At 38.3% G+C, this 27,248-nt stretch overlaps 1 protein-coding gene across 1 annotated transcript; it reads left to right on the top strand.

Moving 5' to 3' along the window:
• Positions 1-9,060: 9,060 nt before the first annotated feature.
• On the top strand, positions 9,061-27,248 carry LOC144551352 (Phosphatidylinositol 3- and 4-kinase family protein). The gene is made up of 27 exons (XM_078299299.1): positions 9,061-10,118; positions 10,599-10,940; positions 11,357-11,518; positions 11,772-11,948; positions 12,066-12,227; positions 13,092-13,219; positions 13,371-13,686; positions 14,074-14,242; positions 14,672-14,889; positions 15,125-15,283; positions 15,957-16,139; positions 16,297-16,543; positions 19,990-20,237; positions 20,483-20,842; positions 21,358-21,572; positions 21,799-21,970; positions 22,097-22,233; positions 22,472-22,628; positions 23,646-23,912; positions 24,185-24,262; positions 24,391-24,432; positions 24,618-24,790; positions 24,877-25,072; positions 25,166-25,306; positions 25,589-25,797; positions 26,285-26,446; positions 26,776-27,248. Exons 1-27 carry the CDS (start codon positions 9,321-9,323, stop codon positions 27,032-27,034), a joined length of 5,877 nt encoding a protein of 1,958 aa, XP_078155425.1. The 5' UTR covers positions 9,061-9,320; the 3' UTR covers positions 27,035-27,248.

Genomic DNA, 27,248 nt, shown 5'->3' with positions numbered 1-27,248 from the left:
CTGGAACCGAGTAAGCGCCCGTGGATCTCTCCTAGCTCTCATTTCGGTATTCTTTTCTCTCTAAATCTCGAATTTTCTCGATTTCTCGGGTTTTCGTTTTAAACCCGAGATTTGTGTTCGAATTGCTTGTAGACTAGCTCCTTGAGCTTCTTTGACCGTTTATTTGCCGATTCCTTCCCGATTTCAGTTCGATTTCGGATTTCAATTTTTAGGGTTTTCGTGCCAAAACTGAAATTGGACATAATCGTGAATTTATTTGTTTAATCCAACCGATTAGACTTGTAATCGGTAGGGTTACCTCTTGATCTTGGATTTCTAGAACGTTTAACGGTTAATTTGAGGTTTTGACCAAATTAGGGTTTAACCAATCGGTAAATCGAATTGTTACGAGAACCAAAATAGTGAACTGATAAGTGAAGTGTTACCAAAGTGAGAGTTATACGGTCCCGAGGACCCAGATGAAATTGTGTGTGTGGTTTTAGAGGATTTTGGTAAGAAATAATGAATCGAACGAATTGGTACCAAAGGATAGGAGATTGGTTAAGGTATAAGCCCTAATACAACTCGAGTAAACTCCTCGATCATGAACCAAGGTTAAAACCTAGTATACATGTAATATAGGTGTAGGTTCGGTCGAGCAAGATTTCGCGGGGCAACTCGAGACGCCCGATCCTTAATCAAAAAGCTTGACTTCGTCAGATGCGAAGAAGAATCTTATGTATACAGAAAAACTAGTGGGAGTGTCATCGCCTTTCTTAATCTTATATGTAGATGGCATACTCTTAATAGGAAACGATATTCCTCTATTGCAATTAGCCAAGTCTTCATTAAAGAAAAGTTTTCTCGATGAAGGACTTGGGCGAGGATGTCTATATATTAGGCATAAAGATCTACCGAGGTAGATCAAAGAGACTTATAAGATTAAGTCAAAGCACGTACATTGACAAAGTGCTGAATCGGTTCAGCATGCAGGATTCTAAGAAAGGATTCCTGCCAATGAATCATGGTACACAGCTTAGCAAGACTTAGTGTCTTTCGACAACTAATGAGCAAAGCACTATGAGTAGAGTACCATACGCTTCGGCTATTGGCTCTATCATAAACGCCATGTTATGCACTCGCCCTGATGTCTTGTACGCTTTGAGTGTGATGAGTAGATATCAGGCTAATACAGGCATAAAGCACTGGAATGCTGTAAATAATATCCTTAAGTTCTTGAGGAGAACTAAGGATATGTTTCTCGTCTACAACGTTATCACCTAATACGAGAGATCGTAAACATAATAAGATGCTTATAATTTAATTATAAAAGATATAATTAATATAAAGGTGATGTAAAGATATGTAGAGTTGACACAGTCAGCAACACAGTTGATCCACTCACAAAATCTCTTCCTCAAGCCAAGCACTAGATGCTTAATGCTTCTATGAGTCTGGAACACATAGAAGATTGGCTGTGTGATTTTCTCAGGATCTACGAGATCTTAGAGAATATAGAATTTTGTATATAAGTAGGGCCTACGATGATTGGCTCCTAGCTTAAGTGGGAGATTGTTAGTTTGTAATAATCTAGAAGTCAATAATACGATAATTTATCATAAAGTTTTGTTCATGAATTGAATGTTTATTTATATATCATTTTGTTGCCTTGAGTATTATTGAATTTATGGATCATTTCGAGTTCATGACTGAAATTGTGAAACTCCATAATATAGATGATATATACTCTTAAAAAGTCACTGACCAAGGTAATTAGCAGGAACATTAATTACCGCGATAAGGTTAGTATGTGGATTAAAAGATGGTTAAGTTTTACAAACCACCTGACACGAGATGTCATTTTAATCACATAGATACATGTTCTAGGAACATGGTATTTGACAGACCCCGAATGAAACATTAAATAGAATTGTGTTCGTGTCATTTATGTTTTCATTCAGTGTCAAGTTCTACAGTATGAGGTATTTATCGTTCCCAATAAGAAATATGTATGTGTGAGTGTTATCTAACGCTGTCCGTAAAAAGCAGTCATAACGGTAGCATTTCCATATGTATAGCTTAGCTGAGGAAGTGATAGTTTACCAAGAATACTATTTGTCCCTCGTATCTCTATACGAGCTATAGCATCACTGGGCCCCTTGATAGAGTAAGATTATCTGCTAGCGGTATAATTATAAGAGTAATTATATTTGATAATCTGCTCAAGATCAAGAAAAGATTCAGTTAGCAAGGATGACACACATCTACCTTGAAACTAATCTGATAGCTATGAGACAGAAGAACAGACACAAGTAAATTGTTTACTGGATCGTGATATTGTACTGTACAGCATCATCTGTGTAATTGGATGGTCATGATGTGTTGCCAGATGCCGCTCATGATTATAGAAGTTAAAACAGTTTTAACTCTATTTACCAACATAACACAAATCCTATTGGGTCACACCATATAGGAGTTAATCGGAGAATCTTATTGTGATTGATTATAAATTGGTTATGATCAATAGTAAGATGGTTATAATTAATTATACGTGTTATAATTAAATTATAAATGTTATGTAAAAATAACAAGCAAAAACATTGGTTAATTTATAAACGTGTGTGACACGTTGTATAAAAGTTAACCGGTTAATTTATAAATGTGCCAGACACGTTGTATAAATTACCGAAACAACAACCGCAAGAAATATAATTGTTCAGAATAATTATACGAATATTATTTGTATTCGGGCCGAGGGCATTCGGGTCTTTTCAGATTCGTCCTTATCCGCATGACGTGTCATTGATAAGCATAAATTATATACACATTTGATCTAGATTTTATCATAAAATAACCTCAAATATCTTGTATTTTTAATATAAAATGATTTAAATACACCTGGAATCAAGTTACTGCGGTTATTTAGCTTTTCGTTGCAGGAAATGATGGAAAATGGCGAAAATACCCTCCAGTGCGGATCAAATCACCCGCAGTGCGGATCAGAGCAGCCGCACTGAGTACTTAGCCGCATTTCCAACATTCAAGCGCTGCGCAGGAAAAAGTCCGAGCCTAGTGCGGATGAACTTCCATCCGCAGTGCGGATGAGCCCAGCCGCACTCAATACTTAGTCGATTTCAGGACCTTCAGAGAAGCAGAATCCACCCGCAGTGCGGGTCAGCCATCCGCATTCAACTAATTCGCAGAAATTAAATAAGGAAACTTAGAGTCAATGCGGATGAGACCACCCGCAGTGCGGATCGGCCATCCGCACTGGAGCCGCAGAAAAGCCATATTTACATGATTTCAACACGGTTTCTATTTTTGGCACTTCATGGACGCGTTTTACAGCCAAATGTGGACAAGGCATCCTGGGAAACAATCCAAATATAGCACCCACTAACTCCACTTTCTAGGCTCTTAATTGGACATGGTCTTTAGCTATAAAAGAGGGTGTTCATTCTCCATTCAAGGACAGATCCCTTCCTCTTTCATTCTCTCTCTATACACACAATACTTAGCGATAAATTCTAGAGAAAAGGAAAGCTTTCAAGCAAAGAGAAGAAAGGTTTCCTGAGCAAGAAGTCGGCAAAATAGAGGTTTTTGATTTGTTAAAGGGTGTAATTACTTCCTTTATTTCATTTCTTCTTACTTTGCCAATTTTTGTAATGGATCTCTCTATGAGGGAGTAGATCTCTCTCTAGGGGTCTAGGTCAATGCATGAACTTGTTTGATTCTATTTTATTCGGTTATTTGTTTTTATTATGATTGTTTTATGGGATTTGATTGTTAATTTCTGTGATTTATCATTTGTGTTGATTACATAGTTTAGTACTTGAAATCGCGGTAGTCCCGCTTTGGAATCGGTTTGTTAAGCAAAAGATCCAAAGAAGTTAGGATGAGAGGAGAGTACCAAATTATGAACACAAATATCTTAGGTTTTAGGTTAGAAGCGACCGTACTTTGATACCTATAACCGGAACTATAGAAATTAAGGGTTAGGGTTTGGTGAAGAACGACCGTGAAGTCAAACCCCTACTTAGGACACCTATATTGATTAAGTAATTAGTCAATATAGGCTAACAAGAGCTTAATGGGTCTTGATAATTAGGGTGAAGAACGACCGTGAAGTCCGAAATTATCTGGGCACGTTATTAATTCACGACCGTGACCCTTTTTAACACTTTAGGTTAGAAACCTCATCAAATCATACATGAATTCAAACAAATACCGAATAAATAGAGTTAGCAAGGGATTGTAGACCAAAGACCCCTAGATCTCTAAATCTTGAAAGCAAATCAATTCCTTTCTTTTACTTTTATTTACAATTATTGTTTCAAACTCCTTTCTTTTGGGTATTGAACCCAACCTTAGGAATTGTTAGAACAAACCCCCCTCCAATTTACTTTTATTGCACTTTACTTTATTACTAAAGTTTATACTAAGTTTTTATCGTACTCCCTGCGGTTCGACACCTCAAATACTACTTTGATAGAATTGTGCACTTGCAATTTAACTCAAACGTGTGTTAAAGGTTTAAAAAGTACATCATTGTACTGAAACTTTGCACCATACCCTTTGGATGCATCAGTCATCGATCCTATCCAGATGACACGTCATCGATCTTATCCACATGTCATCATCCTTATCCATTCAATGACATATCTTGTAAATAGGCCGAACTTGGAGGGCATTTTGGTCTTTTGGCAACCGACCCTAAACCCTATAAATAGGGGTGGAGGGGGTAGAGAGAAAAACTCACTAATTCACACGTATCGTTTCGTGCAGAATCGAATCGGTATTTTCTCTCTTTCTCTGTTTCTCTCCTAAATAGTGTTTCGGTTGAGAAAAGAAAGTTATACGTAGTTGACGTATAATCTTGTGGGTTGTTGTGAAGTATATTTACGGGATCGATGAATAGTATTTTACCGAATTTCGCGATATGTCAGTTTTGCTTATTGATGAAACTGAGCAACCGAAAATTCGTGTTTACAGGTTTTCATCTTTTTCTCCGTGAATAGTGTTTTTGCATAATTCCGCGGTTTATAGTATTTCTGGCAAAAGAAATAAACCGCTCTCCGGTTAGTCCTGGTGGATAACCGATAGGGTCATCAGACGTCTGATGCTCCGAGGAGAATCATTCTCGTGATGTAGCTCTACTCGCTCGGTCTGCATTCCAACTGTGATTTGGAAACAAGGTATAAATATGCTATATTAATCTATTTAATTGGTAAGTAGATTAAAGTTTTAGAAATCAATCATGGAGTAAATCTGTAAAAGGATTAAATTGGGTTTTGATGCCAAAGGAATACTGAAAGTGGACCGCCTTGGAAAGTTTCCTGACATACCCCGTTTAATCCTGAGCTTAAGTTGGCCGTAGAAATTTTTGTTCTACGGTCATTCCGCAGCTTAAGCCTAAAAGGGTTTTGGTTACCCCGAAACCCAACATAGTAGGCCTTAGTAGTTGACCATCACAGGACCCTAGATATGTTTTGGTGTGTAGTTTTAGGGTAGGCCTCGTGGTTGGTATCTGGATGAGATATTTTTCTTGTATTATATTCTGACCAGACTGTGTACTCTGATTTTATTTAGAAACTTGCTTTATATTACATTATTACTTGTTGTTTGGATTGAATTGTTAATTGCCTTGTAAGCATACACGGCGTTGTATGCTTACGGCGGGAGACTGTTACGACCCGTGGCCATGGGGTGTGACAGGGGGCTAGTGTTTTTTTTTTTTTTTTTTTAATCTGTGCCTATCATGTTGTATCAAACATCAGAGTAGCATTGGCTTTATATACAATTTCGATTTTTTCTTTCTATCACAGTGTTTATAATACAAATTTCAAATTTTTGTATAACCCAAAGGATGCTCAGTTATCCTATGATTTCAAATTGTTTGTTGAAATTTTTTAGTTAGCACCTCAAAAATTTAAAAATAAATAAACACCAACTAAAACCTCAAATTTGAGTTTTTACCACCCACGCATACTCAGTCCGTGCACCAAATTTTTTGATGCACAGACTGGGTATGTGTACCAAATTGATTTTTTATTTTTTGGTGTGCGCCCTCAGTATGCGCACCAACTTTTCTTTTTTAGTTATGTTCTAAAATATTTGAAATTTTTGGCCTAATTTTTTTTTGTTCCATTCTATTTCGTTCTGTGGCATTTAAAATTATATGTACACATAAAATTTGATGGTGAAATTATAGAAAATAAAACACACTTATTTAACAAATAAAATTTTAGACTAAATTTGAACTAAAAATTACTACAACAAATTATATGCACAATCTGATCATCCTTTTGTACTAAGTTGGTGCACAAATTGCTACAAATTATATGTACAATTCGATCAACGTTATATACTACAAATTATACGCAGAACAAAAAAAAAATTAGTCCAAAAATTTCAAACAATTTAGAACAAAACTAAAAAAAATATATTTGGTGTGCATGCGCGCACCAAATAATAAAAACCAAAATAATAATAAAATAATCAATTTGGTGTGCATATCTGGTCTGCACACCAAAAAAATTGGTGCACGAACTAAGTATGTGTGGGTGGAAACTCAAATTTGAGAGATTGGTTGGTGTTTGTTTAATTCTGATTTATTGGAGTGCTAACTAAAAAAATATCAGAATTTTTTAATCATGCATATTAAAATTAAATTGAATTTTTATATAGTCCAATCCATTTATAAATTATTACATCTCCGTTTATAGTTTAGTGATTAAAATTCTAATTTGTCACCGTCAAAGTTTGAGTTCAAGTACCAACCATGCATTTTAAATTTCAACTCTGTCAATTTAAAATTGTCTAGTTACGCCTAATTTCTTAACTTCAAAAACAACAATAATTATCTAAATTTTATTATGTAGGTAAAACGCAAGTATTGGATGCATTTGTGCTAAGTTTCGATATTTTTCTAAATTCCGCGCTATGATTTTTTTCAAAAATGCTAAAAGTAATAAGTCTGAAATTTTTAAATATATCATACCAAAAAAAAAAACTAAATAACAATGTTTTCTGAAAAATTCGAATTTTGATACGGCCGCATCCCCTAGATGCGGCCCCTCTTTTTTTCTTTTCTTTTTCCTTCTCCTGCAGCAAAAGCGATCGAAATATATGACCATTTGAAAAAAAAGGAAACACGGTCGCATATAAACTAAACTCCTCAAGTCAATTGACCAACCATATAAACCAAATAACCAATATTCGACTAACAGAGAGAAGGAAAAGGAAACAAAAAAAGAAAAAAAAAAGGAGGGGCCATATCTAGGGATGCAGACCCCATTTATGGTTCGCATTCCCTAGATGCGATTCTCAGAAAAGGGGTCCGCATCTAAGAGATGCGGCCAGGGTATTTTTAGAATTTCGTGATTATTATTATTTTTTTTTGGAATATGGTAATTTAAAAAAAATTTAGATAATAATCGGCTCAACAAAAAACTTGAGAGGATTGGATTGGATGGATTGCCATTGCATATCCTTACTGAGAAAGTGAGAAGTGAGAACACAAAATTAAAAGGGAAAATTTCTAGTGTACCCATCAAAACTTTCAAAATAGCTAAATTGAAATTTCTTATTTCCCTATCTCAAGTTAAAATCCTTTCTTATTTCCCCATATATTTATTAAATTTGAATTTTTAAGTTAAATTTATAATTTTATTTTATTTTAAAGTTTTGTCTATTTTACCCCTCTTCTAAAGCTGCCCTTTCTTCTTATTCATCTCTTTTTTTCATAGAGATATTCTTAGCTATAAATGGTGATTTAAAAATTAAAAGAGAAAAACGAAGAGGGCTTCAAATGTTAGAGAGGCAATAGCTTCATAAGTGTCTTCGGAGCATTTAATCCCATTTTTATATCAGGATCCTAACTTGTCCAAGCCTTCTGTGTTCCAAGCTTCAAGCACGCTTCAAGTAAAAATTCACATTTTACTCACAGCCGAAATTCAACATTTTAGAATTTCATATTTCATGAGTCTCTATCAAAATTTTACAAGTATTAGCGATCTTAGCTGTCAGAACTAAGACGAAATGGGTTTTCGAGATTAGAATGATAACGGATAATTAATTTAGCAAAATGGTGATAAATTAGGAATTGAAAGTTCGTAAAATCATTGCTGTTAGGCGATACATTAGGAGGCCTTTTAGGCGATACATTTTGAATTGAAAGTTCCTAAAATGACTAAAAATCGAAATCAATTGAATACACGTGTGACACTTCCGAGGCCAAATCATTGCTATTCATCCTACTTGTTTCGCATTGTCTAGCTAGAAAATCGTGGATTATGAACTTTAGAAATGAAATTACTTTCTTGCCTTTTGGCTGTAATGCTCTGAGCTTCCTTTGTTGAGGGAATGAAATCTGTTCCTTTTCTTGAGAAAAGGAGGACCCTCCTATTCTTCAATCCGAACCGTTTAAAATCGATCAAACGGCTTCAATTACATCTGATTTATTTGTGCTTTGAGATTCGTGCCATGTTAAAAAGAAATTAAAGCCGTTTGATCAATGTTGAACGGTTCGGATTGGAGAATAGAAGGGTCTCCTTTTCTCAAAAAAAGGAGCAGATTGGCTTCCCTTTGTTGAGACAGCAAAAGGAAAAAAACTTCATCGATAGAGAAGAAAAAATAAGGTGAAGAAGGAGAAGAGAGGGTCAGAGGGCAGCTTTAGAAGATGGGTAAAACAGATATTTAAACTTTAAAATAAAAAAAATTATAAATTTAATTTAAAATTCAAATTTAATAAACACATGGGAAAATAAAAAAGGATTTTAACTTAAGATGGGGAAATAAATTTTTTTATTGTTTTGATAGGAAAATTGATTATTTTAAAAGTTTTGAATGAATATACTAAAATTTTTTCCAAATTAAAAAGGATTTGTAGAATATCATCTGCGAATAAAGCGGAATCAAAGAATTTTCTACAAATATTCATTCCTTAATGAAAATTAGTTACGTTATTAATTTGAAAAATGTATTATAGACCTGACTGAGAAGTGAGATTGCAACACAAAAATGTATTTTCTCAAATTGATAACGTAATTATTTTTCGAATTAAAGAACATTTTGAAGACCGTACCCGATCCACTTGTGCACCCGAAATCGGTTTTCGCCAGTTGAATCTCTCCCCCCTTCTCTCTCTCTCCCCTCACCGTTCTCCATGATCAGCCGTTGTCTCCCCCCTATTCCCCTCATTCCCACATCCCATAGAGATAAAGAGAGAGAAATGGAACGGACATCATCCCTCATCCCTGCCACCGCAGTCCGATGATCAGATCTCACTTCCCCTATTGATTAACCTGACATTCTCCTTCTCTCCACTGTAGATTGCCATTATGGATCCTCTCACCCACCTCTGCGACCTCATCTCTCAAAACCCCGATCTCCTCTCCGACAAGCTCTCCTGGCTCTGTTCCCGCTGCCCCTCTCTACCTTCCCTCCCTTCCTCTCGCCTCACCTCCTCCCAGCTCAATTCCCTTCTCTCCCTCGCACGCCTTCTCTCCCTCCGCGCCTTCCCCTCCCCTCACTTCAACCCCCTTTTAAACTTCCTTTCTAACCTTCCCCTCAACCCATCTTCCTTCCCTCCTTCCATTTCCCCCTCCAATTACCTCTCTTCTCTTATACACTTCACCTCCCGAGCAGCCGATCTCTCCCCAGAGCTCTCAACTCAGCTCTCCTCCTTCCTTGCCACATCCATTCTCTCCGCAATTGAGCTGTCACCACCAAACGAAGTCTCAAATTCTTTTCTCTCTGCAATTTCCCGCAATTGCCCCCCAATTGCAGTATCAGAATCACCCCAATTGATTGACCGGTTGCTACACGAATTATCTCGTTACGATGTGCCATTGCCAGTTTATAAAGGGAAGCAAAAGGAGGAAGAGGAAGAGTCAACATCTTCCCCATCCATATCGAGAAGTAGCTTTGGGTCTGGAGAAGGAGGGATTGAGGTTGTGGTGAAAAGAGAGGTGGTCGGTTTTGAAGAAGAGGATATTGCTGGATTGGAGAGGCAAGAGATTATTTTTGGTGTTTTTGCTCAGGTCGTAGAGAAGGTTGGGAATATTAAGACGGAGGATGTGGAGAAGGTCAGAGAGGCCGCCACAAAGCAGATCAAGTCCCTTCCAGCTTTTCTCAAGGTTGGTTCTTTGCTTATTAATGTGGTTATTCAGAAACTGTCTGACAAAATTCAGCTTCTGATGGTGCTGAGATGGTACACAAGCAACCGTTTTGGGTCTCTGGACCAGTAATCTCAAGGTCTTTGATCAAAGTGTTTAAAATTTTGTATTTTTAAAAATTCATTCTATAAAAATTGTGCTTTTCATAGTACCATATCTAAGGTGTCACGTGGCTTCGTCTTTAGCAGAGAAAATATATATATAGGTTCTGCCCACATTCAAAGCAACTTCGACCAGTAAACCCCAAATCAATCTAGTAAGTACCAGAATTTATACAATTATATTGGTTTTGTTTGAATGATTGCCATATTATGATCATCACTACTGTAACCTAGCATTAAGCCCTCTTGCTTTCTTCTGTAGTCTGTGTGGAATTGTTTCTCAAGAATAGTAAAATATTATATAAAAAACAGCTATTCATCTTTGTACTGCCATATTTAGATAAGGAAGCGTGATTGGAGAGAACAGGGAGGACAGCTGAAGACCCGCATCAACAAAAAAGTCTCCTGTTGCCAAGCTGCCATATCAGTTCAAATCAAGACTCTTCTGTCTGGAGAGACAGATTCAAAATCCTCGAAAGATGTACTGCGTCGAACTCTCGCGATTTTCTTGGATGCAGCTGAGTCATGCATTCTATCTTCATGGCGAAAACTTAGGGTTTGTGAGGAGCTGTTTTCTATTTTGCTGAGTGGCATTAGTCAGATCACGATTTCTCGTGGTGGCCAGCTTTTAAGAGTCCTCCTCATTCCTTTGAAGCCTCTTGTTTTAACCACTTGTGCTCAGGTGATCTTTGTTATTTTTAAGCATATTGCATGTAGGGCCCAACTTCAGACCCTCACAATTGGTGAAATTTATAGGTTTAGTACCCTGATAACTTGCCCAAAACAATTTCTTTTGGAAATGCTGATTGATCTGGGTTCAGGTCTAAATGTTGTCATTTCGATGAAAAAAGTACCAGTAAAAGGTTGCCTTTGTAAATGAATAGTGGTTACTTCTTTTACCTTTACCCTGATTAATGCAAATTTGCAAACCATCTTTGTGCTGATATTTCGTGTTATATACATAAGTAATTTTTCTTTTTTTGTGGCACTGCATGTTGTCAATTTCCTTGTATCTTTTCAGTTTATGCATAGGAAAAAACTCTAGTGGATTGGTGTAATTTAGAATCTTTCACTGACTTAATTGTGGTTGGAATGAAGGCTGATATGCTTGGAAACAACCCTGGTGCAATGTTTGAGGCTGTGACAAAGCTAAGCTGTGAAATTATTGAATTTGGGTGGAGTAAAGATAGGGCTCTTGTTGATACATTCCTGATGGGCTTAGCTTCATGCATTCGCGAGAGGAATAATTATGATGAAGAGGTATAAACCATTTCTTTCCTCAACTACTTTTAACTTATACCATTTCAAGTCTTTCTAGTTAATAGGCTTGGTTTACTAGCTTAGTGCTATGTACTTGCCAAAAAACATGAATGTCCAATTGGAACACCCAAATAAACTATAGAAAAATTTGATGCTGTACCAGCACTAACATCTAATTTGTTATATAATTCAGTCATTTGTTTGCCGATTCATATGTTGATGCAAGTTTTTCTTTTTTCCTTTTCATTCACAGGACGGGAAAGACCGAGAAAAAGAGCCCATACCAGTCATGCAGCTAAATTTAATACGACTACTGGCTGACCTGTGTGTGTCAGTTAACAAACTTGAAGTAGTTGACATGATTTTACCCCTTTTCATAGAAAATTTGGAAGAGGGAGATGCCCTGACCCCAAGCCTATTGCGTTTAAGGGTATGCCATTATATTCTTGAAATTTTGCATTTGATGTCCTATTTCACACATAAAGTGAACCCTATGAAACCTTGCAAGATTGTGAACAATTTTGTCTCTCTTGTGCATTTGGGGCAGCTTTTAGATGCAGTATCTCTAGTTGCAAGCTTGGGTTTTGAAAAGTCGTACCGGGAGACAGTTGTGCTAATGACAAGGAGCTATTTAGACAAGGTGAAAACTGTGGTCGGGTCCCCAGATAGTACTACCCTTCCAGCTGAGGCAATGACAGAGAGAGTAGAGGTCTGTTTTTGTTAACATTTATGCCATCTAAATACTTTGTATGGTACCCTGGCCGCTTAAAACTGCAAATTTGCTTATAATTTTGTCTACAACTTGTAGAACTCAATAATGCATTGTCTATTGAATTTCTGGCAAGTGTCGGTTGTTTAGTAGTTTTAAACCGAAACCAGCATTAAGTTGTGATGTAAAATATAATATATGCAGATTTGGGTAAAAGTTGACATTACTGCAAACTTGGAATAAGTGTGCAGTTTAGTATTAATTTTGCTGGACAATACCTTAATAGAGTCTGTATAAACCAGTACAGGTGAAGTAGGTAGGGAGTATAGTGTAGGACTGTCACATATCAGTATGATAATAAAATTTGTACATGAAGTTTGCTGTAAGCAAATAGAGAAAAGTATCTACTTGCACAACATGAAACCAGAGCATAGCATTAGCTAAAACATAACTGGTATGGACTTGGACTGTTATGAGACCAAACATGCAGTTGCCATATATCAAGTACATCACTGCAGCCGAATCAATGGGTAGAATGATAATGAGGTTTCATACTGTGACAAGTTCAATTTTCTGTCTTAAGGGTCAATATTTAAATTGGTCTTTGTTTGAAGATAATAGCTCAGTTTGCTTGTTTCTTTCCAGTTATAACACAAGCAAATACATTTGTACCCATTAGAAGTTTGATTGTAATTCATGAAAGTTAATGAACATACCTAACATATCCTCGCAATTTAAGATTATAAGTGTGAGTTTCAATGGAATTGGTGCAAGCTTGCTACTGAATTTTGAAGGGGTATAACTGTTTATTTAATTTTTCTTTTTGTTGTGCTGCAACCTAATGTTTTTGAAAAACCTCTGTAGACACTTCCAGCAGGGTTTCTGTTAGTTGCTTCTCATCTAACTAGCCCAAAGCTAAGAGCTGATTATCGCCACCGTTTGTTATCTCTCTGTTCTGATGTCGGCCTAGCATCTGAATCTAAAACTGGAAGGTGATTTTCTGTTATCTTTTTACAAGTTACATGCAAGAATAACCATACAAGCTGGAATAATTAGTTTTTTATTTATTTATTTTTTTTATTTTACTTTTTTAAGTCTTTTCATATTCTTGTTTTACACTTCTTCTTTTTTTGGAATTTGCAGAAGTGGTGCTGAGTTTTTGGGCCCACTGCTCCCTGCAGTTGCTGAAATATGCTCAGATTTTGACCCTTCTTCAAATGTTGAACCTGCTCTGTTGAAGTTGTTCCGCAACCTTTGGTTCTACATTGTTCTTTTCGGTTTGGCTCCACCCATACAGAAGAATGGCAGTAGCCATGTCCCTTCAAAAACAGTCTCCAGCTCTCTGCCTAGTGTAGGAAGCAGTGGTTCTCTAGCTCTGCAAGCTGTTGGTGGGCCCTACATGTTCAACAAGCCGTGGTCACAAGCTGTGCAGCAAATCGCTCAAGGGACACCGCCGCTGGTACGTGCACTGTGTTAGCCCCTTTCTTTATTATGATATAACCCTTGCTGTAAAGCTTTTTTGTTTAAAATTTTTTAGTCTTATATTTTCTAGTTAGTGCAGATATTGGTTAAGCACTTCCTAGATCCGCCTTTCAAATATTTGTAAACCTGTTTGATTTATTCTTTTCCTTTATTTTCCTCTTTTGTGGAATTTTCTTAAGGTTATGTGAAATACACTATTTCTTTATCATTAATCATTATGTAATTATTTTTCTTATGATCTTTTCTTTCCCTTCTAGCTCTTCTCAGAGTATGTATATCAGAAGAACTTAGCGCATTAAATGGTATTATCAATTAGTTCTTATATGTGTCTGCATCATAAATTAGTGGGATAACTTTCTTTTAGGTTGTAAGCTCAGTGAAGTGGCTTGAAGATGAGTTAGAACTTAATGCACTGCACAATCCTGGTAGCCGCAGAGGTAATGGCAATGAAAAGGCAGCAGTGAGTCAGAGAGCTGCTCTTTCTGCTGCTCTCGGAGGTCGTGTTGAGGTGGCAGCCATGAGCAGCATTTCAGGTCAGTTAACATCTCTCTCTTCTTTCCCTCCCTCCCTCCCTCGTATGGATCTTGTCGGGCAGGTGGGCTCAATAGTCAATACCAAGCAAGAATTAATATGATCTAGCATGCCAGTGTAGACCAGTATGTAGTGGATCATTACAATACTTGTACTAAACTATTAGCCTGACCTCTTTTAGCCTTTTATGCGTGTTTTCTTTCTATTGGCTTCTAGCATTTTTTTATTGGATAATTGAGGACATCTTGGATTAAAATTGAAGTTATTTTAACACCTCCAGGAAATTGAAATGTACCTGTTGTTTGTATGTACAAGAAAGTGCTGTGCATAAGTAACTACCATAGCAGTGTTGGCTGTTGATTATTTACTGTGGTTAAAATTGATGAGCACACTAATTAATTATTTTAATCTTTGTTTGGCTTGATATGCAGGTGTAAAGGCAACATATCTCTTAGCTGTAGCTTTCTTAGAGATAATACGATTCAGTAGCAATGGTGGCATGCTATCTACAATAAATTCACTGAACAAGTCAAAAAGTGGCTTTGGCTGTGTATTCGAATACCTTCTTACCCCTAATTTATTGCCAGCTGTCTTCCAATGTTTGACTGCCACTGTTCACAGAGCTTTTGAGACAGCAGTTGCCTGGATGGTATGATTAAATGTCATGCAGAATTCTCAACTTTTGTTTTATTTTTTTTTAGTTATTTCTGTTATAGGAAAGCAGATTTACCGATTCCTGTCGACAATATATGACCATAGTCATCATTTTGTTTTGGACATGCCTGTACAAGTAAATTGGATTTGTGTTTATGTTCGAAACATTACAAAAAGCTTTTTTAATATCGTAGAACTGTTGAAGTGACATAATCTTATTTAATATCCAGGAGGAAAGGATTTCTGACATAGGCCAAGGAGCTGATGAACGGGAGGCAGTTTTGTCATGTCATGCGTGCTTTCTCATAAAGAACATGGCTCAAAGGGATGAGCATGTGCGGAATATCTCTGTTGACCTTTTATTTCAGCTGAAGGAGAAGTTCCCACAGGTTAATTCTACTGGTCATTCTTGCCCCTGTTTAGGTTTAGTTGGTGCGGAATATCTTTTGTTTTGTTTTTTACTTGAGGTTGCAATCAGGATTCAGGGTTGATTGAGGCTCAAACATCATAACGTTAAAATTAAACAAAAGGAATAAAGGCATGCTTGTTATATACTTGATTATGCTCTTTCTGTAAATCACATGCTTGGTATATACTGATTGTGCCCAGTCATTCTAAAGAAATATACTTCTATTTTTTTTTCAAAAATATTATTTCTGAAATATACTGATTGTGCCCAGTCATTTCTAATTTTTTTTCAAAAATATCTCCGTTTTCAAAGTCCAAACAGTCGACCCGAACCGCTCAACATGATCTCCATATTAAAATGTGCTTGGAGACTAAATTTTATATTTTTTTAGATAGGTAAAAGTCATTATTTTTCAGAAGATTCAGGACCATCCAAAAATAGTAAAAAATTTCCAAAAAAATATAAAATTTGGTCTCCAAGCACATTTTAATATGGAGATCATGTTGAGTGGTTCGGATTGATTGTTTGGACTTTGAAAACGGAGATAAGGATGTGAGGCTTGAAAGACATGAGGCATTTGAAACTATCTATATTTTTTATATACTTATGAACGAGGCATTCATTAAATAATTTTTTGGTGTTCTTTTATGTAGGTTTTATGGAACTCTTCGTGTATGGATTTACTTCTAATTTCGGTGCATGACGAGATAGGATCTACTCATGTGAATGATCCTGCTTGGGTTGCCACAATTCGTAATCTGTATCAAAAGACAGCGCGAGACTGGATAACAAACGCACTCTCTTTCGCACCCTGTACTACCCAAGGCTTGTTACAGGTTCACTCAAGACAACTTGTTTTTCATTTACTAACATCTTTCTGGATTTTAAGCTATCCAATTGGCAATTGGTTAAGGATATAATTGATCGAATTAATATTCAGTCTACATGTACAGGTAATTTAATTTGCTTGCTAATAGTTAACTAATCTTTCAGGAAAACCTTTGCCATCCAAATGCAATGCAAAGGACACAGCATGCTTCAGATGTGGTCAATCTCCTCTCGGAGATACGGATTTGCACCGGAAAGAACGACTGGAATGGCATCAGGACGGCCAATGTCCCTGCTGTGATAGACTCTGCTACAGCTGCGTCAGGGGCAAAGAAGGAAATGTCAGATAATTTCATCCTTGAAGTGCTGGCTACAGCAGTTGTCAGTGCTACTGTGAAGTGCAATCATGCAGGTAATTTGATTTTGGGTTAAATGCAAAAGTATTGTTGTGCCCGGTACTGGTATCATTGTGGTCATGGTGCAGAACTGTTATCACATTTAGTTTATGATAGAATAAACAGATTAGAGAGAAAGAGAGCAGAGAAATAATATGATAGAATGATTTGTATTTTCATTAAGAACTGATTGTACAATGATCTGGTCTATTTATAGCCAGTGCAATATAATCTAATCATCTCTAGAGTACATAACACACAACAGCAAACTAACTAACACATCTAACTAACAATCAGTTACTGTGTTTCCTTGTAATCTGATGCGCCTAATACCCCCCCCCGCAAGCTGAGCCTGGTAGAGCATGAAGGGTCAGCTTGGATTGCAGAAACTCTAGTCTCGTAGAGGAAACTGACTTGGTAAACAGATCAGCGATCTGGTCTTTGGTGGAGATGAAACGAACATCCAATTGCTTCCTAGCAACTTTCTCTTGAACAAAGTGAAAATTGATTTCTATATGCTTCGTATGTGCATGAAAAACTGGGTTAGACGCAAGAAACGTAGCACCCAAATTATCACACCACAGCACAGGGTTGGAGGTGAGAGGGACATGAAGCTCACGAAGGAGTTGTTGGAGCCAGACCACCTCGGTGCATGTGCCAGCCATAGCTCTATATCCAGCCTCAGTACTCGACTTCGACACCGTCGTTTGTTTCTTAGAACCCCACGAAAGCAAGTTAGACCCAAGGAACACACAAAACCCGGAGGTGGATCGCCTATCATCGGGGCACCCAGCCCAATCAGCATCAGAATAGGCATGAAGCTCTAGGGAGGAATGCGCACTGATGTGAAGTCCATGAGATAACGTCCCTTTGAGATACCGCAAGATACGCTTGACAGCATTCCAATGCTCGTCAGTCGGGGAGTGCATGAACTGGGAGGCTTTGTTGACGACATACGAGATATCGGGTCGAGTGATCGTGGCATATTGGAAAGCACCAACTATGCTGCGATACATGTGAGGATCGGCCATGGGATTGCCGTCAAGTTTGGAAAGGGTATCCCCAGGGGAGAAGGGAGTGGAGCAAGGCTTCGCGCCATCCATTTTGGAGCGAAGAAGAAGATCTCGAAGGTATTGTGGCTGAGAGAGATGAATACCATCAGATTGAGAGTTGACTTGAATGCCCAAAAAGAAATGCAAGGGTCCAAGATCCTTGAGAGAGAATTGTGAGCCAAGCGAGGCAATGAGAGAAGTCACAAGAGAGGCATCGGATCCGGTCACTATAATGTCATCCACATAAACTAAGATAATAGTAATCGAGGAAGAATCACCACGTATAAAGAGAGAGGAATCCGATTGGGAAGCCGTGAAGCCAAGCTTGGTAAGAACGGAGGCCAATTTGTGGAACCATGCACGAGGGGCCTGCTTGAGACCATAGAGCGTCTTTTTGAGAAGACAAACATGATCCGGGAAGGTAGAATCCGCAAATCCCGGAGGTTGAGACATAAAGACCTCTTCTTGAAGGTCGCCATGGAGAAAGGCATTGTTGACATCTAATTGATGAATCGTCCAACGGCGGGAGGTAGCAAGAGAGAGAACTACCCGAATGGTGGTGGGTTTGACAACTGGACTAAACGTCTCATGATAATCGAGACCCGCTTCTTGATTGTAGCCCTTCGCAACAAGGCGTGCTTTATAGCGCTCAATTGAACCATCGGCTTTCCGTTTGATCTTAAAAATCCATTTGCACCCAATGATATTTTGACCGGGTTGAGAAGGAACAAGGACCCATGTGCCATTTTTTGCAAGGGCATTTAATTCGTGAGCCATCGCCTCACGCCACTCGGGTTGTTTGTTTGCCATGGTAAAGGAGGTAGGCTCATCAAAGGAAGTGGATGGGAGAGGATGTTTAGTTGTAAGGTGAGTCTCATGATTCGGCTGTGAACAACTCCTTTTTGCACGGTGATGAGTCGTCATGGGATGAATAAAGTGCAAGGGAAGAGGTGCTGGAGTAGTAAGAACAGGTTCTGTTGGATGAGAACTAGGCAAACTGGAGGGACCAGTTGGTGCTCGGGCTGCAGGAGTAGGTAAGCGGCGGTGATATACCTTCAATTCAGTAACAGGTGGTGGGCCAGAAGCCGCTGGTAGTGAAGCCGAAACTGGAGTTGGCGCAACTCCAGTTACTGTAGGCGAAAATGGAGCTGCTGCGGCCTGGAGTGGGAAGTAGGCCCTGTGAAGAATTAGAGAAGTAATTGGGGGAAGAATAGTTACCCCTGCCACGCCTTCCTCTTCCACGACCTCGGGTGACATAGTTAGCTGATGGATCTGCCGAGTGAGAAATGAAGGAATTCTGTGAAGAGAGCAAGGATTCGTGTGAAAGAAGAAAGGCATGAAGATCTGTCAAAGAAACAGGAGATGCGCGAGTAGTGACAGCCACAACGAAAGAGTTATACTCTGGTCCGAGACCACTCAGGATGGATCGAACTAGGTCAAAATCAGGCACAGGGTCGCCGGCCGCCGCCAGCTGATCGGCCACGCGCTTCATCTGCTCAAAGTACTCACCGCACCTCTGATTGCCGCGGATGGAGGTTTGAAGTGAACGGCGCAGTTCCATGATCTGAGCAGTGGAGATAGCAGAATAGGTCTGGTGAAGAGAAATCCAGAGATCGCGTGATGTCTGACACTTGACATACTGAGAGAGGATGCCTTCGGTGATGGTTGTGCGAAGCCACCCGAGTAAGAAGCGATCTTGCTTGTACTACGCTGAGAAGCTCGGGTTAGCAGATGAGACACCACTGACAACGATGTTCTTGGCAGGAGGTGAGACAGAGTCATCAAGGTATTTGGAGAGACCGAAACCATCAAGAATAGGTTCAATCTGAGATCGCCAAGTCAAGAAGTTGTCACGGGTGAGTTTGGTGGAGACAGGTAACGTGATTTGAATTACTGGATCAATAGGGTTGGGAGGAGAGGGATGGGAAATGCCACTGGAAGCCATTGATATTTCTCTGAGTTCTTGGATCAGCACTAGGCTCTTGATACCATGATAGAATAGACAGATTAGAGAGAAAGAGAGCAGAGAAATAATATGATAGAATGATTTGTATTTTCATTAAGAACTGATTGTACAATGATCTGGTCTATTTATAGCCAGTGCAATATAATCTAATCATCTCTAGAGTACATATCACACAACAGCAAACTAACTAACACATCTAACTAACAATCAGTTACTGTGTTTCCTTGTAATCTGATGCGCCTAATAGTTTAGCTAGCATTGTTTTATGCAGCACATTTACTGGTTCTGATAGCTGCACCCACCCTTAAATGGTGGTACCGTAATCAAGTCAGTTGCTATAGGTGCTGGTATTATTGATTATTTCTGTATAAGAATGGCATAAATTGGTTAGGTTCTTTCATATACTTATTTTGTTGTGGTGGGGATCACTTATGGGTCATATTAGGTGAAATTGCCGGCATGAGAAGGCTCTACAACAGCATTGGAGGTTTCAACATGGGCATTTCATTTGGCCTAGTTGCTTCTCCCCAGCCTGCACAACTTCAACAAGAGTCTTTCAATGAGATTCTTCTAAAAAAGTTTGTTCTTCTTCTCCAACAATTCGTTGGGGCGGCCGAGAAAGGGCTTCCAATAGATAAAGCTTTATTTCGTGAAACTTGCTCCCAAGCAACGGCATTACTCCTCTCGCAGATGGTATACATTTTTCTGGAATTATTATACATGTATGCTTTTGTTAGAGTTATTTCTATCCCTCCTAAATCTTACTTTTGCAGTTCTTAACAGTGTATAGGAACTCAAAAGTTAGGTGTATTTTTTGGTTAATTCTTAATTCATTTAGACATCTTTATAAGAGTTGCCAAAATACATAGGCTCAGTTTTTTGCAAATACACACTTTTTTTTCCGTGGCTTACCCATGGAACCCGTTCCTATTTTTCAGGATTCCGAGCCTAAACTAAACCTGCAAGGCTTTGCCCAGTTATTACGGCTCCTTTGCTGGTCCCCTGCTTATATTTCAACCCCTGATGTAATGGAGACAGGCGTATTTATCTGGACTTGGCTCGTCTCTGCAGCCCCGTCACTGGGATCTCTTGTACTAGCAGAGCTCGTTGATGCATGGCTCTGGACGATCGACACAAAACGGGGCCTATTTGCGTTTGACATGAGATATAGTGGGCCGGATGCCAAGCTGAGACCACATCTCATACCTGGTGAGCCTGAGGCACCTCCTGAAAAGGACCCGATTGAAGGTATCATTGCACATCGATTATGGCTTGGGTTCTTCATGGACCGTTTTGAGGTTAGCAGTATTTCATCATTTTATTTTTCTTGTGTGTGTGTTTTCTTATTGTGGAACTATAATTCATGGGGCACTAGCATGAAGAGGTTGGACTCCTGCATTGCAACTTTCTATGCTTTAGAGCCCCGATATAAAGGGAGTGGGTGTGGTCTGATGGGCATCAGACCAAATTCAATCTGATGTCCGGTCGGAGCTGTTCGATCCGCTCTGAGATTCGTGCACACTTGATCCACATGAATGTTGATGTGGTTTGAACGGCTCTGACCGGACATCGGACCAAATTTGGTCTAATGCCCATTGGACCGCCCCTGATTCCAATATAAAGATCAACATAATGTTCCTAGAGCACTTACCAGGTGTATTCTTATCAGGTTTCAGGTAAGGCTCTTCAATGGATCTATCATAATGTGATAACTAGATGGTCGTTAGGTTAGAGTGCAGCATTCGTTCTGATAATGTATTGGATAAGAATTTATGATATGAAATTTGATTCTTCTTGCTTTCTTGCCTAATAGGTAGTTCGGCATGATAGCATTGAACAACTCTTGCTTCTGACTCGTCTATTGCAAGGAACAATGAAATCACCTAATCACTTCTCTCGCCATCCTGGGGCCACTGGCACCTTTTTCACGGCAATGCTGCTTGGGTTGAAATTCTGCTCATGCCAGCACCAGATTAATTTGAACAAGTTCAAAACAGGGCTTCAGTTGCTTGAAGACAGAGTCTATCGGTAAGATATATTTTTGAAACATCTCAACTCAACACATGGCATATAATATTATTAATATCGTGTGCGACGACATTATTTTTTTCCTGCAAAAAAAAATTCTGTTGCTTTGGTCAACCACATTTACACATTTTGAATTTTATATTACATTCCAATAAATATATATATTTGTGTTACTGCGTTAAGTTTTATGTCCAATAACTATGGTATTTCCATTATAATTTGTCAGTACTGCCTTGGGATGGTTTGCTCATGTGCCTGAGTGGTATGAAACGAATAGCAAGAGCTTTCAACAAAGCGAGGCTCAGTCTGTGTCAATATTTGTGCACCACCTGCTGAATGACAGTCCTGGTGATCAGTCTCAGAAAGCCAACGGGCTTGAAGGAGATTTGAGTAACTTGGTCAGGATACATCTTTCATCTTATTGTACATATTTGAGGATTCTACTTACTACGACGATTTTCCTAAAATTCTCTAGTTTGTTTTTTTGTAAGATGTTTTGAGTTAAAATTTGTTATGCTTTATAGACTGACACACACCATCCCATTTGGGGAGCGATGGACAATTATACGCTTGGAAGGGAGAAGCGAAAACAACTGCTTACTATGCTGTGCCAACATGAAGCAGACAGGCTGGAAGTATGGGCTCAACCATTGAACACCAAGTACTTTCTCTTCTCTGATCTTTGGTCTCTCTGTTTTTTATTTTTTTATTATTATAATTTATTGTTTCATATTGTTGATTTACAAGATAACATGTCAACGAGTACATACCATCCAAAATTGGAATTTCCAAAAAAAAACAAGTGCAATATAACAAAACTGTAATACTCTTCTTCGAAAAGATAGACACTGACATACTGAAGATTGCATACTGGTAACTCAGCTTTTATTACAATACAGGGAAAGCTCATCCTTCCGGAGCACCAAAATTACCTCAGACAAGTGGGTCGAACATGTTAGGACTGCCTTTGCAGTGGATCCACGCATTGCCTTAGCTCTGTCTGCAAGATTCCCCACAAATGCAGCCATTTTGTCTGAAATGTCTCAGCTAATTCAGGTTGGGACCTCTTGTCCAGTCCTTGTTAGCATATGAGTTCTTTTTGTTCAATATTACTTCCAATCAGAATTATGGAACCTGGTCATGCCATGCTGATACACATACTCATTGGAAATTGGGTTGAGAAAAACACCTTAACCACATACATGCACACACACATCCATGCATACACAACATTGAAATAATCATGTTCCTGTACACTTTTTGTTTGGTGCGTTTAAATTGTCGAAGGAATAGCGCAAGAATAGTGCTGTTCAGGTTATTGCATGAGAATTGGGGCAGCAGTGTTAATTCGAATAGTGGGAAGAGTGCTAATCTTTTGATTTTTGAAATCGTGCAATTGTTGTTTAGATTGTATAATTTGGATTAGTGCTAATCACCTATTCCTAAATTTTTGGGTTAACGGAGAGCGTTAACCCTACTCTATTTCAGGGATAGAGAAATGCATTTGGATTCCAAAATTAATACTATTCTCATGCATCCGAAAATACCGTTTGTCAGTAGAAACTTCCAATTAATTATTAAAGAAACTTAACTAAGCAACAGATTCACTTAAGAATAGACACAAAGGACCTTCAAAAAAAGAATAGACACAAAGGAGAAAAAGAAAAAATGGGATGATTTGTGGTGCAACTGTGGGTAAATTTTATTAAGAAAAATTAGGGGTTAATGTCGCCCATTTTTTATCTATTCAACCAGCCATGCAGTATTTTTAGTGTTACTTGTATATGTATGTTTTTAAGCAAATTGATGTTTGACTTCCATAAAAAAATGTGATAATGGTTCCAATATTGACCCTCACAGTTATTATCAATGCTTTATTTCATTATAATCCATGATTTTGATGTGATCATTGTATTGATGTAAGCATTTGGTATGATACTTGGCCCCCATTAAAAAGATTTTCCAACTTCACCCCTACGAAACTACAGTTTCAATACAAAAACAGGAGTTGTTCAATGCTTGTCATTTTGTTTTCTATCATTATCTGATATCTCTCATTTTTCTCCCTTTTAGACACACATAACACAGGTCCGGACTATACCTGAGGCATTACCCTTCTTCGTCACTCCAAAGGCAGTTGAAGAAAACTCAGTGCTCTTGCACCAACTGCCTCATTGGGCAGCATGCTCCATTACGCAAGCACTCGAATTCCTGACCCCTCCATACAAGGGACATCCACGTGTCATGGCTTATGTTCTCAGAGTGCTCGAGTCGTATCCGCCTGAGAATGTCACATTTTTCATGCCGCAGCTCGTTCAGGCTCTTCGTTATGATGATGATGTAAGTTTTTGTTGACATATGTTATAGTCTTGTCTTTCTTCAATGGTACCCTTTGCATTTAGTTTGTTTTCATGTTTTTCCGATTTAAGCAGCTTTAGATTTGTGTTACTGTTTCTTTCCTTAGATTTCATTTTTTTTCCCATTTTCATGTTACATTTATCTGTAGCATAAGATGATGATATGTAGAAGCCAAAAATGTTTTTCTGTATGGTTTCTGTCAATTTTTTCAACTTTTTTAGATTTGTAATGTTAATTTCTAATATTACTTGCAGAAATTAGTTGAAGGGTACTTGCTTGGTGCTGCTCGTAGAAGTAACATTTTTGCTCATATCTTGATATGGCACCTTCAGGTGAAACCTCTGTTATTTTACTTCTCTTTTGAGCAACAAATGAATTACTTTAATAATTTATTATTCCATGATGACCAGGTTCTCATTAAGTTGTGTGATTTTAATCTCTCTTATCGCATTTGTTGTAGGGTGAGGAGTTTGACGAAGGTGAGAAGGAAACAGTGGGAAAGGTAAGCAGAAAACTGTGAAGCATCAGTGTTTGACTATTTGCGAAGCTCATGGTTGAAATATGTTAATTCCAGTTTTGTTTGTTTTTCTTGAGTGGAGACGTTGATTTTGACTCCGCACTTCTTTTTTATTTCTTTGTATTCATTATTTTTTAGGAAGTCACATGTTCTGTTTTCTTTGGTTTCAGGCCGGCAACTTCCATACAATACTCCCTGAAGTTAGACAGAAAATTATAGATGGCTTTACACCAGAAGCCCGTGACTTATTCGACCGAGAGTTTGCCTTCTTTGATGCGGTTACATCAATTTCTGGTGTGCTTTTCCCTCTTCCCAAGGAAGAGCGCAGGGCTGGTATTAGGAGGTACTTGTATAAAAGTTCATCTTGTAATCAGGCTCTTTGGTACATGAAATTGAAAATTTACATAGTTGGCTTCATTTTGTGTATAGGGAACTCGAGAAGATTACTGTTCAAGGGGACGACTTGTATCTACCGACTGCAACAAATAAAATTGTCAGAGGAATTCAATTGGACAGTGGTATCCCCCTTCAGTCAGCTGCTAAAGTTCCTATAATGATAACATTTAATGTTGTTGATAAGGATGGGGACCCAAATGATGTGAAGCCCCAAGCTTGTATTTTTAAGGTACTACCTTGTGTTATTCTTTCTCTGTGTTGTAGGCCTGAACCACATGAAAAAGTGCGATGAAGATTTATTCTTGAATTTTATATTTAACAGGTTGGAGATGACTGTAGGCAGGATGTTCTTGCGCTCCAAGTAATATCTTTGTTGCGTGATATATTTACTGCTGTTGGATTGAATCTCTATCTATACCCTTACGGTGTTCTGCCAACTGGGCCAGGCCGGGGCATAATTGAGGTGACATTTTACCCCCCCTTCAGAACCGTGTACTAGACTTGATGTGTTCTCTCATAATCAGGCTGTAATCACATCATTTCTGACATGTTATGATTAACTGCTTACATTCTATTGTATTGAACATTTTTTGATTGTATTTCGGTTGACGACATTATACTATGACAAGGCACATTTTATAATTATAAATAGACCTCTGCATATATAAAAGTGTATTCAGATGAATAAAATTTGGTTGGTGATATTTTATACATAACCTTTCTATTCGATTTCACCAAAATGAAGGTTTGTCCCAATACAAGGAGTAGAAATCAAATGGGTGAGACAACAGATGGTGGTTTGTATGAGATTTTCCAACAAGACTATGGACCAGTTGGTACCCCCTCCTTTGAAACAGCACGTGAAATGTTTATGATAAGCAGTGCTGGTTATGCTGTTGCCAGTTTATTGCTTCAACCTAAGGACCGCCACAATGGCAATCTTCTATTTGATAAGTATGGCTTCTCTTTCATTACTTTGTCTATATGAACGCTGAATTTATGTGCATTCTTTTTAGTTGCTATCTGTGCTTTGATGAACAACTACCATTTTAAAGAGATTTTTTACATCATTGTAAGCTACCATTTTTCTGGAAGTTTCCAAGAATAAAAGGACAAAAATGGAAATTGGACTAAGTTGCTATTGTGAGTGCTCTTCGATACTTACTGGTACCGGTCTTGACATGTATGGACATGGGACTAAGTTGCTATTGTGAGCTATGTCTGGGGTTTAATATAGTGGGGGATATTTCTGATCACCACTCTCACATGGGATGAATTATCCCTTATTCCCTCCACTTTATCACACTTCTAAACATAGTGCAGTGGAATAATACTGTATAGCAGCCCAAAACCTGTGCTGGTTAACAAATAAGTCCATGGTACGATTTGATTAATTAATTAGTTAAGAATTGAGATGATATTTCCTATGTTGATATTGCAGCAAAGGAAGGCTCGTGCACATAGATTTCGGCTTCATATTGGAGACTTCGCCAGGTGGGAACATACGATTTGAGAGTGCACAGTTCAAACTGAGCCACGAGATGACTCAGCTACTTGACCCGTCCGGGTCGATGAGGACTGACACCTGGAATCAGTTTGTGAGGCAAGTTAACTCTTCTTCTTTGGCCCACATCATATTTAATTATAGTTTTAAAATTGTTGATATGTTCAATCTATCCTTACGATAAGGTAGGTAGCACAGTTGGCTAGTAGAAAAGTCCTAGGATTGTTGGTTATCCAAAGGTCGAGAGTTCGATTCCCCCTCACGACTTTGCTTCTGCGAAGGTTTTAAAAAAAAAAAAGTTGAATCTATCCTTCTATTTTGGAAGGAATTGGGTATAATTCTTGTTTTTTTGGAAGTATGTTATGGTTTTACAGGTTTGTCCGTATATTTATCTTTCCTCGTAATATTTGGTATTTTTTTTTTCTTAGCTTGTGTGTAAAAGGATACTTAGCAGCAAGGCGGCACATGAATGGGATACTAACAACAGTTAATCTGATGGTTGATAGCGGGCTGCCATGCTTCAGCCGTGGTGACCCGATTGGCAATCTCAGGAAACGGTTCCATCCAGAAATGAATGAACGGGAGGCAGCCAATTTCATGATCCGAACCTGTGGGGATGCCTACAACAAATGGTCAACAGCTGGGTATGACTTGATCCAGTACCTTCAGCAAGGCATTGAGAAATAAAAACATCTTCTTCCGGCTATCTAGCTTGGTTTTGTGCTGAGTGTTTACTCCGACATTGAATTCCTTTTGTATCTATTGTATAATTCCTTCAATGTTTTTTGTAAAGGTTTTTTAGGCTTAGATTTCTCATTGATGGAGAGAGAGGCAAGGAAGAGAACTTACGGCTTGAAAGCTTACAATTTTCTTTTATTTGCAAAATCATTTTTATGTCTCA

This window comes from Carex rostrata, chromosome 3, assembly GCF_964058835.1.
Source record: "Carex rostrata chromosome 3, lpCarRost1.2, whole genome shotgun sequence".
Classification (NCBI taxonomy): domain Eukaryota; kingdom Viridiplantae; phylum Streptophyta; class Magnoliopsida; order Poales; family Cyperaceae; genus Carex; species Carex rostrata.
The sequence above is the reverse complement of the archived record's forward strand: the minus strand, read 5'-3'. Positions and strand labels throughout refer to the sequence as shown.